Source organism: Pecten maximus, chromosome 2, assembly GCF_902652985.1.
Source record: "Pecten maximus chromosome 2, xPecMax1.1, whole genome shotgun sequence".
NCBI classification, from domain to species: Eukaryota; Metazoa; Mollusca; class Bivalvia; order Pectinida; family Pectinidae; genus Pecten; species Pecten maximus.
This window is the reverse complement of record NC_047016.1, coordinates 31,318,950-31,339,613: the sequence shown is the minus strand read 5'-3', so window position 1 is coordinate 31,339,613 and position 20,664 is coordinate 31,318,950. Positions and strand designations below refer to the sequence as shown.

General features: G+C 38.5%; 1 protein-coding gene across 2 annotated transcripts; it reads right to left on the bottom strand.

Moving 5' to 3' along the window:
• Positions 1 to 660: 660 nt before the first annotated feature.
• Positions 661 to 20,456, bottom strand: LOC117321777 (lysine-specific demethylase 9-like). 2 transcript variants are annotated; one of them, XM_033876327.1, is made up of 3 exons: positions 19,552 to 20,456; positions 6,307 to 9,930; positions 661 to 2,666 (listed from the first exon to the last, which is right to left on the bottom strand). In XM_033876327.1, exons 2-3 carry the CDS (start codon positions 9,852 to 9,854, stop codon positions 2,648 to 2,650), a joined length of 3,567 nt encoding a protein of 1,188 aa, XP_033732218.1. In that variant the 5' UTR covers positions 9,855 to 9,930; positions 19,552 to 20,456; the 3' UTR covers positions 661 to 2,647. The 2 variants fall into 2 exon arrangements, with proteins under 2 accessions (XP_033732218.1, XP_033732219.1); XM_033876328.1 differs by having other exon boundaries at positions 6,720 to 9,930; positions 19,552 to 20,444.
• Between the last annotated feature and the right edge of the window lie 208 nt (positions 20,457 to 20,664).

Sequence of the window (20,664 nt, the reverse complement as noted above, 5' to 3'; positions counted from 1 at the left end):
ACGTAAGTCTTTTTAAGAACCATTGTGTACTACGTAAGTCTTTTTTGAGAACCATGGTGTACTACGTAATTCTTTTTTAAGAACCATGGTGTACTACGTAAGTCTTTTTAAGAACCATTGTGTACTACGTAAGTCTTTTTTGAGAACCATGGTGTACTACGTAATTCTTTTTAAGAACCATTGTGTACTACGTAAGTCTTTTTTGAGAACCATGGTGTACTACGTAATTCTTTTTTAAGAACCATGGTGTACTACGTAAGTCTTTTTAAGAACCATGGTGTACCACGTAAGTCTTTTTAAGAACCATGGTGTACTACGTAATTCTTTTTGAGAACCATGGTGTACTACGTAAGTCTTTTTTGAGAGCCATGGTGTACTACGTAAGTCTCGTAAGAACCATGGTGTACTACGTAATTCTTTTTTGAGAGCCATGGTGTACTACGTAAGTCTTTTTTGAGAGCCATGGTGTACTACGTAAGTCTTTTTTGAGAACCATGGTGTACCACATTCAAAGTGATAATCTCCAAGTATTGAAAAATCTTAAGATGTCTTTTTCTCCCGAGGACTAAAATATGTCGTTTTGTAGTTGAAGGGATATCAGTAAAGAATTGAGCAATGGATTACTGACACTCATAGCATACAAATAAAAAAAGCCTCGCATATATTTATATATGTAAAAATTCGTTTTATTTTATTCAAGATTTTTATCATTTTTATTATAATTAACAGTTATTGCAATAATCCACACACACGATGTATACATTTCAAACGTATTTTACAAATTCAGTGACTTTAGGATATCAATATCAGGGATGAACACTATTCTATTCATTAGACAACCAGTTGAGACCCTCTTTTACATGGACGGCACGGTTAGAATGGTTGCAGTACACATATCATCGAATCAGGCGTTTTATAATTATTCAATTAACAACTAAAATCGTACATAACCGAACGCGCCACATAAGGGAGGTCGCCCTGATTGATATTTATAGATACTATTATGTCGTCAAAGTACACACACACGTTAATATAAAGACAGCCATGGAACTGATGTCGCCACGTAAATAAATAAAATAAAAGTTGATCCACAATTAATAAAGTAAACAATAGATATTTATAACCACGTGGGAGGAATTGGCAACATACCAGTATAGGACTCTCTCACAGGGCGTTCACCTAGCCAACAAACGAAGGGAGATAACCCATACATCCATATTTGTCGCCGATCTCGACGTATGCAGAACTATCTTTCTTCCTATTCACCGTACGCCATACTGACCACAGAAGTCGTAACAAGGTACAATAACTTTATACATCCGCTTTATCTTAGTGACATTATAGTCATTTTACTTATCGCAAGCCAAGCTTTAAATTGATTTCCTAATTTCAAGTGGATTATGGAAAGCTATATTTACAGTTTTATGGGGAATGGGCTTAAATATCATCTCGCAATTAAGGAGAAATATGAGTTTTAATTATATCGTTTCATGTACATTTAGATATTTTGATATTCATTCGCTCTTTTATGATGAAATTCAGAAACGAATCTTACGGGAAATATTTTGAAACATTAAAATATTTTTTTGAGATACGTTCTACATTAAAACTGGAGTATTATACAACTATGTGTTATGTGTAGGATGTCAATGGAAAATCGTATCGACGTTTTACCAAATTATTCTTTTTCAACATGTTAAACTCGTACATCTTCCATTCCTACTCAGGTCAAAATATGTGCCGTTTTAATCAAGTTCTACGGTCTGTGTATAATATTTACAAATGAAGCCATACGATGTATTAACTTATCTCTTTCAAGCACTTCTTTGTTTTCTTGTTTCCATGGACACGGCTAACTGCATAGACATGATAAAAGTACAGGGTTTCAGATAAGGCAGACCTTTATGATAAGCCAATCAACATTGTTTCCTTTATTTTTTAAATCTAATAAAAAAATTGGTAAACATAACGTTTGTCTGTTGTGGCAATGAATGGGTGATATTCACATATCTGAAACATAACTTACTACCTAGAAGTAATTAACGATAATCCTGTGATCCGTTTACATTATATGGTACAAAGATTGGAATGAATCTACTGTTGTCTAAATGTTATCTGTCTTATAATACACATATATAGAGAAAATATAGATTTGAAATACAAAAATGGTACGCGCGTAGGATTATATTTCAGAAATCACAAATGAGAAAAAATAGGAATCTGCTAGTATTACGTAGTTACTTGGGAAAGTACACATCGTTATATTGATAACACCGGAAGTATCAATCAGGAGAGTCCATATCATCAAAATGATGCAATAAAACTCGTATGTGAATAATATATTATTTGACTTGAGATAGTATGACCCTGTGTGGAGCCCCTCATCAAAGCTCGTAATTAGTCAACACATCCAGGCTCGCCAAGCAGTGCAATAGTACAAAACACTATAATTACCCCATAGTGGGCCCCGCAGTCTTTCCTGATATTTAAGTAGATATACATTGATACAAGACACATCAGTGTTCATGAATAGTTTTTCTCTAAGGTGGCTCCCTAATTCGCAGGACGCTTGTTGTGTGGGCGAGAAGCATTCTTTGATCGTCTTCTTATATAAAAACAGAATCCTCCCCTTCGCTGGCCTCTTGTTCTATAATGACTCTTGATCTCTAAAAGAAACGAAAATAAATGTAAGAAACGAAACGAAATCAACGAGATAAATACTTTTAACAAACATAAAACATTTTTGATCCACAGTGACGTGCATAAGTTATTACTCCGGCATCGTGTGGTGCAATCAGAAAAAAAAAGTAAAAGCAAATTTATAGAATATAGTTCCCCTCTCTTTTACGACGAGTATTGCATGGTTTTACAGATAAAAACTAGTCTGAAAAAGAAACCGAGAATGGAACAAAAACAGAAGAGCAATGAATCGACTGGAAAAGCACCACTCAATAAAATCCTATCTTTGAAAAATACTAAGCATACATGTGCGTGTGCAGTGTAAACTGGTTTACCGACTACATTTTCCTCACATTTATACGAACAAAATTATACAATAGAATGCGGACAAATATTAAAGACATACTCTAAGGCATATTTCAAATAGTAAATAACACGGTACACGTACACGTAAAACTCATGCCATCAAAATTGGTATTATCAATTAAAATCACTTTTTAAAATCTGAGTATATCAATATTTGAGGTTGTCAATATTTAAGGAGTCGACCTTTCTAAAAATGAAAATGAGGATGTCGATATTTGAATAGTCGGGGATCTTAATATTTGAGCCGTGTTCTAAAATTAGAGGATGTCAATAGTGATCCTTATTTAAATTGAGGAGTCGATCTTTTTTTAAAAAATTCTGGTTATACATGTATATTCTTCGCGTGGGGTTTGAAGGATTTTGTGCAGCCTCAAAATTCGCACGAAACCTATAGTGGCAGTTCACATACATGTATTACAATTTAACTTCCGTTGGGATATTATTTCCTATCAACTGGCTACGTGGTGACGTCATCAGAACGCCATGAGAGTTAACGGTTGTAACAAGTTGTAACGAAATAATACAACCAATAAAAAATTGTATCATTATACCGTAACTATAACAATGAAATACTGAGTATTATACCGAAACTATATAAATTATATTCCATAGTATTATACCGTAATTATATCAATTATATACCGTAGTATTATACTGTAACTATATCAATTATATACCGTAATTATATCAATTATACCGTGTAGTAATATACTGTAACTATATAAATTATATACCGTAGTATTATACCGTAACTATATAAATTATATACCGTAGTATTATACCGTAATTATATCGATTATATAGAATGAATAATTTTTGATATTTCACTGGTAAAAATGTAATAAACCGTAGTATTATACCGTAATTATATCGATTATATACCGTAGTATTATACCGTAATTATATCGATTATATACCGTAGTATTATACCGTAATTATATCGATTATATACCGTAGTATTATACCGTAACTATATAAATTATATACCGTAGTATTATACCGTAATTATATCGATTATATACCGTAGTTTTCAATCTAATTAAAATTAGACTTGTAATTTCCGTTCCTCTACGATACACTGCAATACAAGATCTAACAACACCCCGTAGGAGGTCATCTCAGCATGACCTTTGAGTTTTTAACATAAGCCAATGATAACTGTTCAATGACGTCGTCAATCAACCAATGACAAACAGCCTTATTCGAGCCTTCGGTTGCGTCTCCTTAGTATTGAAGACTCAAATTAGCGCTTGATTTGAAATACGCAAAATTTGATAAACATTATTGGTAGACTAATCAAATGGCTACGATAATAAAAAAAGGTTGCTTATCCTCTGGACGTTACATTGAAAGAAGAACACAAAATGATTAGGCCTCTTCCCTTGTCGACAGGACGGACTGTGTTCCCAACTGGATTTCGAAAACCGTTACCGTACACGTTATTCCCTTTCAAACTATTTTTTACATGACGCTGATGTCCTCTCTCTCTCTCTCTCTCTCTCTCTCTCTCTCTCTCTCTCTCTCTCTCTCTCTCTCTCTCTCTCTCTCTCTCTCTCTCTCTCTCTCTCTCATACGATTAAGGACAAATCTCACAGGCAGCACACGTTTGTAAATTACATTTGTTGAAGTGTTCTCGGTGAGGCGGGGTGGGTGAAGCCATGTTGTTTACCGTTGCTATCGACCATCGGAATACCTCGGGAACGTTACGTAAGTATTTATGCTTCCGAAGAATGAAATCCACACCGAAAATTTCAAAGGCGACGCGCTGATTGGCTGAGCTCAAAGGTCATCCTGAGATGACCTCCTACGGGGTGTCGTTAGATCTTGTATTGTAGTGTATCGTTGAGAAGCGCAAATCACAAGTCTAATTTTAATTAGATTGCCGTAGTATTATACCGTAATTATATCAATAATATACCGTAGTATTATACCGTAATTATATCAATTGTATACGGTAGTATTATACCGTAACTATATCAATAATATACCCTAGTATTATACCGTAATTATATCGATTATATACCTTAGTATTATACCGTAATTATATCAATAATAAACCGTAGTATTATACCGTAATTATATCGATTATATACCGTAGTATTATACCGTAACTATATCGATTATATACCATAGTATTTTACCGTAACTATACCAATAAAATATCGTAGTATTAAACCGTAACTATAGCAATAAAATATCGTAGTATTATACCGTAATTACATCAATTATATACCGTAGTATTATACCGTAACTATACTAATAAAATACCGTAGTATTATACCGTATCTATATCAATGATATACCATAGTATTATACTGTAAATTTATAGATACTATACCGTAGTATTATACCGTATCTATATCAATGATATACCGTAGTATTATACCTCGGCTGTATATAGAAAAATCATGGTTAGTGTCTTTAAATATAAGCTGTATTTTGGCGAGGATAAAGGAATAACTTTTGACTTTCTGTCTTGAGCAATAAATACAGCTTATAGTTTAAGACACTGACCATGTATTCTATTTATTCTGCAAAAAGCATTTTAAAGTTAAACGGTACGCACGTGCTTAGATTCTAAGATACCACTATTTTCTGTCATTGCCGAATACAGCCAAAATGTACGAGGTGGGTGTATTTCGACAATGCGGATGCCAGTAGCAGGACAAAAATGCTATATCGTAAAAATAGAAAGATGTTATCGAGGCCATTAACATATAAAACTGTAGTTGTGATGAGTCGGTGTACAATGTTATACCATGGTTATATATGTACATGCTTTACCATGACAGTATGACGTCATAAGTTATATAGGTGAAAACGTGATGATATAGTACAGTTATGTGTTAATGTTATAACGTGTGTATATATAAAGGTTCTTTATATATAGGTAGGAATAGACAGGAAAGGCTCATGCATCGCGCGTGTATTCTTTCCATTGTACCTTTGACATATCGTGTAAGCAGTATCTGTAAGATATCATCTACGCATATCCAAAATGTTGACTGACTTGGACCAATTTATGTCTATCTTCTGGTAGTCATATCACCGACCAAATCATACATATTGCGTTTGTCATTATTCTGAAAATATGTAATTAAAAATAAATTCTTTTATGTAAAGAAAAATCAGAAAAACCTCACTAAAAGTATCCCCCCCCCCCCCCCCTTAGTGGTACCTTAGTCTGTCAACGTTGTTCTTGCTGTATTCGCTTCACGATGCGACCCCACTGACCCCGCTGACCCCGCTGACCCCGCTGACCTTTGTGACTTTTTTGACCTTGGTGACTCCGGGGTGTCCTTCTCCATGTGGACCATTTGATCTCTGAGAGTCTGTAACTGCATATGTATGTCTTCCATTTGTTTTCTAGCATCATCAAACGCCACGCCTCCCACCTGAGCGGGTGGTCCGATAGCGTAGTATGTGGAGGCCAGATCCAGGTTGGGAGGTTGGGCCACGTGCTGTGGTGAAGGTGAGGGAGAGGGAGGAGGTGGAGGTTGTGGGGATGGGGGTGGTAAATCAAACTCGGGAGGGGGAGGAGGAATGTCGAATTTATGCGGCGCCCATGCTTTCTTCGGTTTACGTCGGCCGACATCAGAGTCGTCCTCGTCGAGGAAAACGCTATCGTTATCGTCACTCTCCCGGAATGCAGTGTTCAACACTTTCTGACTTACTTTGACCTCCACGCGCCTGTTTACATCTCCGTACGTCCTTCCGTACACAACCTCCTCGTCATCCAAATCTCTCCTATCCAGCATCACTATCCCTCCCTCTTCGTCGTCTTCGTCATCCGCGTCCATGTTGTCGGAGCTGATGTCATCTCGCTGTTCAGACATGTCTAGATCGGATTCCGAATAAGCGAGAGATCTTCGGGATCCTAACGGTACGCGGGTGAACGTCGGGAGCTGACCAGGTCGAAATTCAAAAAACGGCTCCACAGACGGAGTGCCTCCCTCTTCAACACCCAATATAAGGGAATGCAGGGGAGCTAACTCTGGGTATCTTTCCTCTATTTCGTCATCCTGGCTAAATATTTTCTTTAACGATTTATCGAGTGCGGACGGATTTGACGGCTGTTCTATTAATATCTCCTCACTTAACGTTGATTGACGTTTCGGAGGCACAATTGGTGCTTTTCGTTTCGTAACAGCCATTTCCTCTGATGTATATGCATCTATAACGTCACTCATCATTTCTGAACCTCTTTTTGGAATATGAGAAGATGTATTTTCACTAGATATGAAGGACGGTTTTATTTCAGGCTCCTCTATTTCGTTCTTGGCGTCATTTTCATATAAGTGCGTAGGCAGCGCAAATAGTTGTCTTTTAACACTAATTGGCTCTATTCGGAGCTCCTCTACGGAAACCTGCCGACTTTTGTTTAAACGTGAATCCTTTTGATATTTTTCTTGCGGATACTCGACCCACCTACCGTCGGACATGTCATCGCAGTCCGATATATCTTGCTCTCTCATTTTACGGCCATGTCTAGCATTTCTCTGGACATGCGCAATTTGAGCATGATCGGGTTTATTTCTAACTTCATGTTCATAGAATAGATCACTGTCCGACATATCGAGACCGTCGGATGTATAGCTCGCGCTACGCGGAAATCGATGTAAATCCCAAGGTATTGAATATTCATTTTCTCTGTAACTAGTCACGTGGTCACGCTTCTCATCATAGCCACGAGACGAGTACTCGGAATCACTGGTATAGGAACTCTCCTCTTCCGACGAACTGATTTCACTTTCATTTTCACGACGATCTCTTATAAAATCCCGAGATCTGGGCGATTTCGAATCACGATAATTGACCCTCCCATCCAAGTCCGATGCTGAATTGCTTCCCTGAGTTGATCTGGTGGATATGGAGGATCGTTCTAGTCTTTGAGAGAAAGTCGACGGTTTCGTCATCTCCACACACAATAGTTTTTTTGGAATCGACTTCTCTTTATACACATTTTCTGTCTCCATCGGCGGAGACATACTTGAATAACCGAGACCTGCATCTTCCATTCGTTCCCTGTCTAGGTCACTTCCGCCACTCATAACCATGCATGGACTAGCTGGCGATAATGACGAAGAAGGGTCATTTGACTCGATGAACTGTAACTTAAGTGTACCGTCATCCTGACTCTCTAGTAACTGAGACAGACGTTGACAAACAATCCCACCGAATTCCTCGACCTCTTTGCTTCTCCTATACGTCACATGATTGTCACTGTCATCATCGTCATCGGCATTTTCATCATCCAAATCATCATCTTCATTTTCCTCACATAACGCGTCCATGGCCGATGGACTAGGAGGAGGTACATGTGACAAAACAGCTTTCTCGGGAGGAGGAATAGTCGAAAGAATAGCTACTTTAGGCCCGGATGTAACTTCGTGTTTCTCTGATTCGGTGATACGAGATTCAACTGCCTCGACTACAGTTTCTTTAATCTTTTGACATTCCTCGAGGTTTGGTGCAGCTTGCATGTCTGCAACTGCCGCCTTTTTACGGCGTTCTTCTCGTTTCAAGTTCCGTTCATTTTCCTCATTTTCTTTTTGCATAGCAATATCAAAGGCTTCTAATCGGTTTTGTTGGTCGACCTGCGAACTTTCCTGGCCGGGGTCTCCTACATGAATGCCATGCACATCTTTTCTATTGTTATTCTTTGCTTGATCTGAACGAGGCATGTTTCTTGGTTTGGAATTTGCACGTAGAGCCGCCAATTTGTCCTTGTTGGAGTAACTGGAGTCATCACTACTAGAGTTCAACGTCACCGGTTTCTGTGGTTGGACTCTTAATAATTTTGGACTCGCTGATCCAGGTTCTGTCGCATAAAATTTGGGCCGACTCGGTGGGGATGGCAAGATATATCCCCTCGGTCTCGGACTTCCAGTTCCTGGAGTTGGGACCGAATGCTGCTTCTTCATTTCTGCTACTTTACCGGTTTTTGAATCAACTGGTTGTGAAGCAGTGTCTTTGTTATTCATTTTCGGCGTATCAGGTAAGCTTCTGTCTTTAGTCTTTCTCTCACGGTTGACGTTGATTTTCTTGTAGATAGGACCAGGTGACTTTTGAACGGGCGGTGTTGCTGTTTCCGGCGTCGCATAACCTGGACTTCCAGCAGGAGACACATCGTCTGCCATTCGGAAGTCCATTGGATCGCCGATACTTTTACGAAATTCCGAAGGATCGACTCGTGCCGGGAGAGTGCGTGACCTGACGGCATGTGTCTGAGGATCCTTCGAATTTGACTGCGGCTCGTACATTGCGTATCGTTTGGGGTCCTTCCCTTTGAGTGACCCATCCCCTCCTCTTGGCGGCGAGGGGGATTCCACACGTTTCGATTTCTTAGCTTTCTTTTTCTTGTTTTTCTTCTTTGCATCAGGTGGCAGCGAAGTAGAAGAATCGTTCGCGCCCATCTTTTTCCATATCTCCTCATCGTCTTCCTTCTGTGCATTTTTCTTTTTCTTTTTCTTGCTTCCAAATATGTTACCCATGTTGCTTCCTTCGACGGGGTTGCGTGGGTTGGAAGTGTTTGGCGCACGACCGGGTTTGCTCTGGGGTATCGGCTGGTCCTCTGGAAGCGTTACGAGCCTGAGAGGTGTGGCAAGTCGTGGTGGTCGATTGGTTTCATTGCGGTAAGCTTTTTCAATTTTAGGATTGAAGATAGCGGCTGAGCTGCAAAACAGGACTTCACTGACTGGATTGTTGGCATCATCAGTTGGCGTAAGGCTACGGTCGCTTGAGGCTGGGTTAAGTGCGGGCGATTCGGAAGCGCGGGAATGGCTTGATTCTCCGTGACTATGGCTCATCCGCTCCGACCTCAGGCCAGCGTTAACATGGTGAAGGCCTTAAGGCCATTCACACAAAACTAGGGCATCTTCGTATCTGTAATGATGAAAAATGTACTGTTTAGAATAATTGTAATATCTATATAACGAATGCATCTTTATCTATATATCGGATAACATGGAATATCGACAAAACATCCTATTAGTAAAAATCACCCAGATACCATTAATCAATCGTCAAGATGAACGTAAACATAAAATAAACACATCACTCAAGAGTCCGAGATGGACAAAACTGATAAATGATACAGTTTTATTTTCAGTTAACTTTACATATACTGTATCTAGTACTGTATCTAATATTTAATTTATATAATATGCTGTTCACAAACGCAGTGCATAAAGCCTAACGAAAATAGATACACTGTATAACGAAGTAAGTTGAAATCTAAGTCCACCATTTCTTTAGGTGACGTACCCAAGAATATCTTGAATCCACGAAAGAAAAGTTGCCTGGGATAAGTTCGATGTAATAAAGTGATCATTCATGATAATGTAAATGCATTTTGTTAAATTCCAGAATGAAATACATAATCCTCTCTTACAGAAATCTGCGTTTATATAGGTCCATTTCAGATTCGAAATCAGGCGAACGAATGATGACGTCAGTATCGGTAACACATCTATTTAAAACTCGTCCATCAACACAATGTACAGCCAAGCCTGCAGTGGATCGTTGGAAAAACAGACACATACATAAATATCACTTAGACTTATAACTCTGTAATCTACAGTTTTATTTTTAGAATGCGATCCACTCTGTTACCGCTAGTACTCATTCACGATGCCAAGCCCACAAATTTAAAGCTTTCTTTATAAACCATTGAAAATGTCTAGGAGGTATGTTCAACAGCGATGAAAGTCATTCTTATCTCACAATTTAGAACATTCGTCGATTGAAAAAGATCTTCTTCATTAACCATTTCGTGTATTCCGATTAAAAATGTAATAAATTCACAGCAGCCTTTATGTGTTTACTACTGTAAATCTGTAATCTCCTAAAGTATAACAATATCTATATGACAAGGCCTTTTACTATCGTAAATGCAAAAGCATAAGAAATTAGGTCAAAACAAAGGATTTTAACAGACTAACTATAACTGTTATACTGGCAATAGATCAACAATGGAAAAGACACAATCAATTTGTAAACACAATTGTGACTTGAACTCAGCAGATCCGATGATACCATGGCTAGGTACGAACGAAAGGAAATATTTACATGACGCCACTTAAAAAAATACAAAGACAATAAAATCATGAGTGCCGGAAGGGAAAGCGTCTTTTCATCCATCGTGCCATTACCCGCCAGACTTTCTAGGTTATGCGACTCCCATAAAGTGACAACGGGATAGATTTTGTCTATTCAATCAACATCGAGGAATACTGAACGCTGTTATTTATCACATAGCTGTAAGATGAGAGAAATGGGTTAAAATATATCACTCTGAATGCGTTTTCCTGGGGTCAAAAATATACAACTGTTATTACGTTTTGATGGTTATATTGTACACTTGTGTTAATTGGTAAAGGTTAAAGGTATAGAAAAGGACAGAAAGGGTTTTAGATTACAAATGTACAAATGTGGGTTTTAATTGTTGGTTCAACTCTGGGTTTGTACTGTTTGGACAGTATGGAGTTGAACGTACAATTCTGGGTTTGAAATGTACAATTCCGGGTTTGAAATGTACAACTAGGGGTTTGAAATGTACAAGTATGTGTTTGAAAGGTACAACTAGGGGTTTAAAATGTACGATTAGGGGTTTGAAATGTACAGGTGGGGGGGTTGAAATGTACAATTAGGGATTTGAAATGACCAACTCTTGGTTTGCACTGTTTGGACAGTATGGAGATGAACGTACAACTATGGGTTAAAATGTACAACTATGTGTTTGAAATGTATAATTATTGGTTTGAAATGTACAACTAGGGGTTTGAATTATACAATTCTGGGTTTGAAATGCACAACTACGGGTTAAAATGTGCAACTATGTGTTTGAAATGTACAGTTATGGGCTTGAAATGTACAACTCTTGGTTTGAACTGTTTGGACAGTAAGGATTTGAAATGTACAACTCCGGGTTCGCACTGTTTGGACAGTAAGCAGTTGAAATGTACAACTCCGGATTTGCACTGTTTGGACAGTAAGAAGTTGAAATGTACAACTCCGGGTTTGCACTGTTTGGACAGTAAGCAGTTGAAATGTACAACTCCGGATTTGCACTGTTTGGACAGTAAGCAGTTGAAATGTACAACTCCGGATTTGCACTGTTTGGACAGTAAGGATTTGAAATGTACAACTCCGGGTTCGCACTGTTTGGACAGTAAGCAGTTGAAAGGTACAACTCCGGATTTGCACTGTTTGGACAGTAAGCAGTTGAAATGTACAACTCCGGATTCGCACTGTTTGGACAGTAAGCAGTTGAAATGTACAACTCCGGGTTTGCACTGTTTGGACAGTAAGCAGTTGAAATGAACAACCCCGGGTTTGTACTGTTTGGACAGAAAGAAGTTGAAATATACAACCCTGAGTTTATATTTTAGTGTTTAAATACATAATAAATGGTTGATTGTACTTTTCCTCCTATATTGTGATAATGAGACGGAGATGGGGCCAACATATCGTCTCTGTACTACTACCACGTATATAAATATCTTGTGCACGCGACTGAGGCCTGCCTAACACTATTTGTGTTGACAGAGTGCCAAACCCATTGGGATATATTTGTACCCATCCTTCCTTACCTAACCACCTCCTCCCTCGATCATAACCGTCCTTTAGGTGCTTGCATACAAAGACCGAAACTTATTTATATATATCATCCCCTATCTTCACCCTCGTTCCGACCCCTCCACAGGGAAAACAATCAAAGCACTGAGATTGTAAACAAAAACAATTGAATTCGTCCCTGGAATATGGCGCGAATTCACATCCCCGCGAGCAGACGAGAGTTTTACACTACAGAATTGATGACTCTTACACCTATTGATGTCAATTTCTCAACAAAAAATTGTTTTGGCAAATGTTATTAATTCCGTAAATGTTTGGCATATCAACTCGAGAAGACTAGCTCGCGTGGTGTCAGTGCCTGAAGGTTGATGTGCGCCATCCGTGTATTATAACTTGATTGGTCGGCGCCATCTTGATTAACATTCGTGCTGCTTGTTACATAAATACCAACGCAACCAATCGGGATTATGGGTAATTCTTTCTGGTCAATAGACTTATTTAATGCTTCATTTTAGTATTTCATACATCGTGTACGATAAATACGAGTTAAGATGAATGTACGAGATGTGTAGATAGATGTGGTCGACCTGTAGGTCGTATATACTATCCTCCCTCTGATTTGGCGCTCGGTGATGACAAACACACATGGACAGGTATCTGGTTCGTCAGTCACCGGATGTTCACGCAGTTACGCTCTTTCGTTAAATAGAACGTTTAACTCGCATGCGCCTAAATGTATAAGAATTAGCGAGATACATATACTTATCTCATTACACTAACTATGAGGATGTGGAAAAATTTGTTATAGCCTTTGGCCGCTAACTTTACACAGACTTGAATCCCCAACCCATGGTCCATATCTATATATATATATATATAGATATGGACCGTGAGATATGAATTGTGCCAAGCCCGTACTTGTAAAAGAAACAGCCTTCTACTTTAACTATGTCAACTCATTTATCTAGTATTATCTCTCATTGTAATATCATCCAAAGTAAAAAATAAAAAATACACCCCCCCCCCCCCCCCCCCCCCCCCCCACTCTGCTAAAATGAACGCCGAAATGAATTCTTTACCTACCTTATAATATGATGCATCTTGATTATAAATATATATATATCATTCAATTGTTTTCTGGGTTTGATACCAAAAGGGGTTAAAGTCTGCTACACAAAAGGTTGACAGAGAAATGACCGTTTAATAAAGACATATTATTTCTTCTGTAAGCATGCCAAAACCTCCCAAAACCACTGACACATACAGTCGTTTGAGCTCAAACAGCGGCTCCATTATAATCCAGATGCCGGGATATGTAACTGCGCGTTTTTATGATTAATTCGTAAAGTAATTGGTATAGTATGAGATTATCAGCTCTAAATTTTCTGTTGTTTACCTTCAAATTATAATTATCTCTATACAACTGTTTTTTGTCTCTAGATTATAATTATCATCTCTATATAATCTGTTGTTATTCTCTAGGTTAAAATTATTATCTTTATATAATATGTTGTTTGTCTCTAGATAAAAATCATTATCTCTGTATAATCTGCTGTTTGTCCCTAGGTTGTAATAATTATGATTAAATAATATGTTGTTTGTCTCAAGTTTTTATTGTTATCTCTATATTTCTGTTGTTTGTCTCTAGATTATAACTATTATTTCTATATAATCTGTTGTTTGTCTCTAGATTATAATTATTATCTCTATATAATCTGCTATTTGTCTCTAAGTAATAATCATTAGCTCTCTATAATCTGTTGTTTGTATCTAGATTATAATTATTATCTCTATATAATCTGCTGTTTGTCTCTAAATAATAAATATTATCTCTATATAATCTGCTGTTTGTCTCTAAGTAATAATTATTATCTCTATATAAACTGTTGTTTGTCTCAAGATTATAATTATGATCTCTATATAAACTGTTGTTTGTCCCTTTAGGTTATCATAATCAACTCTATATAAACTGTTGTTTGTCTCAAGATTATAATTATTATCTCAATATAAACTGTTATGTATCTTGATTAGAATTATTATCTCTATATAAACTGTTGTTTGTCCCTATAGGTTATCATAATCATCTCTATATAAACTGTTGTTTGTCTCTAGGTTATCATAATTATCTCTATATAAACTGTTGTTTGTCTCAAGATTATAATTATTATCTCTATATAAACTGTTGTTTGTCTCTAGGTTACAATTAGTATATCTATATAAACTGTTGTTTGTCTCAAGATTATAATTATTATCTCTATATAAACTGTTGTTTGTCTCTAGGTTATCATAATTATCTCTATATAAACTGTTGTTTGTCTCTAGGTTATCATAATTATCTCTATATAAACTGTTGTTTGTCTCAAGATTATAATTATGATCTCTATATAAACTGTTGTGTGTCTCTAGGTTACAATTAGTATATCTATATAAACTGTTGTTTGTCTCAAGATTATAATTATTATCTCTATATAAACTGTTGTTTGTGTCTAGGTTACAATTAGTATATCTATATAAACTGTTGTTTGTCCCTAGGTTATCATAATTATCTCTATATAATCTGTTGTTTGACCCTAGATTATTATCTTTATTTTTTCGTGTTTTTTTTTTTTTTTTTGTATCTACATTATAATTACTATCCCTAGATTTTCTGTTATTTGTATCTAGATTATACATATTATCTCTATATTTACTGTTGTTGTTTCTGGGTTATAGTTATTATCTCTATATTTTCTGTTTGTCTTTAGAATCGTGATATCTTCATTCACTCTGTTGTCTGGCTCTAGACTTACCATTGTTATCTCGTGATTTCCATATTGGCTCTCTCGATAGATTAATCAGAGCTTTATTGCCTCTATAGTGTTGGTATACGCTGATCCTTTATATATATATATATATAGGTACATTGCTGTTATCGCATTGTTTATCTATATATGATAAAGGTTCATCTTTGATGCCAGTAAATTTTCCATTACATTTATCAGCATGTTTGTTACAAGGTCCTTTGATTATCGGATTAGATTTATTTATAGATTATTGAATAATACAGCACCGTAATGATATAGGGATGAGGCAACACGTCCATGAGTTACAGCGCGTCCCACTCGGAACACTCGGCCGTATCTCTACGGTCATCTAAACAAGGTACGGAATCGGCCGAGTAGTTACGAATGAGCGCGTTCGTTGGTTACCGTACAGCGCGTTCGTGTGTTACAGCGCGTTCGGGTTGTACGTGGTTAGTTTGTCACAAAAAGTTCACATGTTTATATAGATTATTACAATGTGTTTTAGTGCACCTAAGGTTGACAGAGACATTTACAGTTTAGTAAAGACATATCATTTCTTCTGTAAGCATGCCAAAACACCCCAAAACCTACTGACACATACAGTCGTTTTGGCTCAAACAGCATCTTCACATAATTCAGATACCGGGATACGTAACTGCGCGTTTTTCGTGAATTATTCGTAAAGTAATTGATATAGTATGTCATTTTGATCTGTATTTATTCTGTTGTTTGTCTTCAATTATAATTATTATACATGTTCACATATACATATATAATCACAATTTGTTTTAAGGCACCTCACGAAGACACGCTGTTGCTCTAATTATACATTCAGAAAACATTAAATAATAAAGCATATTAGACATAAATACATCTTCTTTTGTCAATTTACTTTCTATATTTTTTGTCAATGATAATATTTTCTATACCCCTAGTATAGTATAAAGATGTGTTTATTTGCGTAGCCACGACCAATGCGAGTCTTTTGACAAAGACTGACTTCTCGTAATTCGTTTCTGGTTTTCAAACTATAGCCCCTTTGCGTTGTCAGGAATGCTATCAGAAAGCAATCACCATTTATATGTATATATAACTTAGTAAGATATTTCTGAGATATCATGTAGATATATGACCGGGAAAAGTAGGTCTGAAGGTACGTATCGTTCTTTGTAGCCAAACGTATCGACATGGAAAACCTTCCATCGGCGATACATAAAGCAGATATATAAACAGTTGGCCAGGTTTCTTACTCTTGGGATAACTAACACGTTATCCGATATGATCGGGTTAAAAACCAGACAACTTGTGCTGAGTCATGTACGTGCAGTACACGTGCGTTATGTATTGCAGTACTCGTGAATGTACGAATGAACTTGAAACGACACTTCATTTATATAAGAGTAATGAAAGAGTGATAGGCACTGGACAGTGTGTACAATGCTTTTGAGCGAGACGGGGTGACGGGGTGTGAGTTGTGTAGGGCGGTGTGTATGGTGTGTAGGGCGGTGTGCGTGTTGTGTAGGACGGTGTGTATGTTGTGTAGGACGGTGTGTATGTTGTGTAGGACGGTGTGTGAGTTGTGTAGGGCGGTGTGTGTGTTGTGTAGGGCGGTGTGTGTGTTGTGTAGAGCGGTGTGTGTGTTGTGTAGGGCGGTGTGTGTGTTGTGTAGAGCGGTGTGTGTGTTGTGTAGGGCGGTGTGTGTGTTGTGTAGAGCGGTGTGTATGTTGTGTAGGGCGGTGTGTGAGTTGTGTAGGGCGGTGTGTGTGTTGTGTAGGACGGTGTGTGTGTTGTGTAGGACGGTGTGTGTGTTGTGTAGGACGGTGTGTGTGTTGTGTAGGACGGTGTGTGTGTTGTGTAGGACGGTGTGTGTGTTGTGTAGGACGGTGTGTGTGTTGTGTAGGGCGGTGTATGAGTTGTGTAGGACGGTGTGTATGGTGTGTAGTTGTAGGCGGTGTGTATGGTGTGTGGTGTAATGAGGTTTGTGAGACGGTGTGTATGGTGTGTAGGACGGGGTGTGTGTTGTGTAGGGCGGTGTGTATGGTGTGTAGGACGGGGTTGTGAGTTGTGTAGGGCGGTGTGTGTGTTGTGTAGGATGGGGTGTGAGTTGTGTAGGGTGGGGTGTGAGTTGTGTAGGGTGGGGTGTGAGTTGTGTAGGATGGGGTGTGAGTTGTGTAGGGCGGTGTGTATGGTGTGTAGGACGGGGTGTGAGTTGTGGAAGGCCGTGTGTATGGTGTGTAAGACGTGGTGTGAGTTGTGTAGGACGAGGTGTGATTTGTTTAGGATGAGATGTGAGTTGTGTAGGACGGAGTGTGTTGTGTAGGACGGAGTGTGAGTTGTGTAGGACGAGGTATGATTTGTTTAGGACGAGATGTGAGTTGTTTAGGATGAGATGTGAGTTGTGTAGGGCGTGATGTGAGTTGTGTGGGATAAAAGTCTATTGTTTAGAGTTGGATGTGTGTTATGTGGGGAGTTGTGTAGGACGGGTTTTGAATTGTGTAGGACGGCGTGTGAGTTGTGTAGGATGTGATCCGTGTAAGACGTGGCGTGAGCTGTGTAGGACGGCGTGTGAGTTGTGTAGGACGTGAACTTTGTAAGACGTGGTGTGAGTTGTGTAGGACGGGTTGTGAATTGTGTAGGACGGAGTGTGAGTTGTGTAGGACGTGAGACGTGTAAGACGTGGCGTGAGTTGTGTGGGACGGTATGTGAGTTGTGTAGGACGGTGTGTGAGTTGTGTAGGACGGTGTGTGAGTTGTGTGAGACGTGGCGTGAGTTGTGTAGGACGACATGAGTTGTGTAAGACGAGGCATGAGTTGTGTAGGACGAGGCATGAGTTGTGTAGGACGGCGTGTGAGTTGTGTAGGACGTGAGTCGTGTAAGACTAGGTGTGAGTTGTGTAGGACGGCGTGTGAGTTGTGTAGGACGTGAGCTTTGTAAGACGAGGCATGAGTTGTGTAGGACGGAGTGTGAGTTGTGTGAGACAGGGTGTGATTTATGGAGTCTGGGACGAGATCCCCATTACAAATGTTTCGCATACAACTCTCACATTTAGTCCCTTACAAATCGTACCCCACCAACACAACTCTCGCCGGGTTTAGGGAGTGAGATGTATCTGACAGGTCGGGATATGTTTAAGGTTGGTATGATGGAGTTTGGTATATCAGATTATAAGGTTATGTAGTTAGGTTTGTGTGTGTCGTGTAACCTATGTACAGTAGTGTATGATAGGTATGATGTGTACGATAGTGAGGTGGGATGAGGGTAAGGGGTGTGCCACTTAGGTACTAGAGGTTATAGATGTGTCATCGATACCAATGCGAAAACATTGGTTAGAGAATGTGGCATTTGCGTATGACATGGTGAAAATGCATGTACACGCATTAAATGTCTAAACTAATGAGACGAGAGAACAAGTTTCCTTCCCATAAAACACATCTCTAAAACACTTGCTATACCGATACACAAATCAGCATAGAGCCCTCATAAAATGGCTTTGTATCAAAAATAATATTATTTCAGTTGCTTGCATTTTGATTCTTTATGATACTAAAATTACCCAACATATCCCTTGAACTCGACAGCTGACTCTGAAGCACCTGGATTACATCGCAAAAAATAAATCCATAGCTAATTTGTCAGGAAACGCAATTAGTCGGGTTGTTTATCACTAAAAATAGCTCAAGAATTTATGAATCATTCTCCAAGCTCGACATGTTTGCCACGATCATCCGCTGAGTGGAACACGAGGAAGGGGAGGGGGTAGAGTTGAGAGAGGGGGTAGAGTTGAGAGTGCAGCCACCATACAGGACTTGTATCATATTTCATAGCAACAATACAACATTCTCTGAAAATTATCACTGTGTGTATTTACACGTGTTTTACATATAGGTTCGTTCCATTCTCTCATAATAACAGTATATATCAAAACCACACTGAAATGTTTACATGTGAAATACATCGTTAACAAAACTAGGTGTGATTTACGTAGTAACCTCGACCACTCGAGAAAATAACGATCTTTAAACAGGCAGCATATGAATCTAGCATGTGTTCATCATTAACGAACTTGTATGCCTTTGACCTTTTGCACAACAATGTAATTGGTAAAAACGTTTCCGTTCAAGAAAATCCGGATTCTGAACCTTACCTTATGTTTGATGTCGCTCCATTTTGGGCGTGCCCCGGCCCCTATTGGTAAATAAAACTCCAGTCCCCCCGGTAAACCAAGTCTGTAGGGAAAGACCCCCTCTCTCACGCGACGGCTCCTCTCGATTCGCCTTCTGTCTATTTTTGGTACCCGTTTTCTGAGTAACTTGGTGTAAACACGCGCGTAGCTGTTATGACGCGCAGTATGCAACCATTCCGTGAGACGGCCTCTCCCCGCGGGTCGGTTACTACGGTAATTGGACTAACATTAGTACATCAACGGGATAGAATCACTTTCTAATTAACACTTCCACGTGAAATCAACACCTTGTTAATTAATTATCACAAGTAGTATGCATTCCACCGAAATACATTTTCCTGAGAGGCATATTCCATTTCCCTTCGAAAAAAACCCTTTAATATCCACAAGTACTTGAAACACAATCAGCTAAGACGTACGTCTACGCCACTCAATCCTGGTAAATTCCAGTTTAAACCGATCCATTGGAAGCAGTGTTTAAAATGCACGTTGTCTTTTCCGAAAATGCATCTTTTTTCATGAAACCACCAAAAAGTCTCTTAAATAAGAAGGAAAAAACACCTTACCAACTTTTTTCGCTCTCTTTTTTTTATCTTTTTGATTTTTTGCCATTGATATAGTCCAGTCTGTAAGTATTCCTGCTCCACAGGACTTTAGACAGGATAAGAATCTGGCAGTGTTTTGACAGCGAACTTGTCTACAGAGCAGTATTTAACAGATAGCAGACCCAGTATAAAAACGTCCTTGAGAATAGTTGCTACTGCGAGGAAGCATGGCAGAGAAAATATATCAGTATTCCATAAAGCGAGAAACACACTAAACACTGAAATCTATCTGTAAGGATCCTGATGGTGCATTTGGCTTTCCGCTCGGGCTGATGCAAGAGAGAGATAAGGATTTGATATTCATATATTGGCCAGTACAGACGCGCCGATTATGTCAGAAACAGGCGGGTCGGATGTCACTCTGTGATTCTCGTCCAGGTAGTTATGCACGTGAATGTGCGCTCTGCTTTACATACAGTGGCAGCACCGCTTAGGAACGTATACTATACAAATAAAATAGTTTTATGAA

Coding starts and splice junctions, on each gene's coding strand:
- LOC117321777 (XM_033876327.1), bottom strand. CDS start 9,854: ATGAGCCATAGTCACGGAGAATCAAGCCATTCCCGCGCTTCCGAATCG.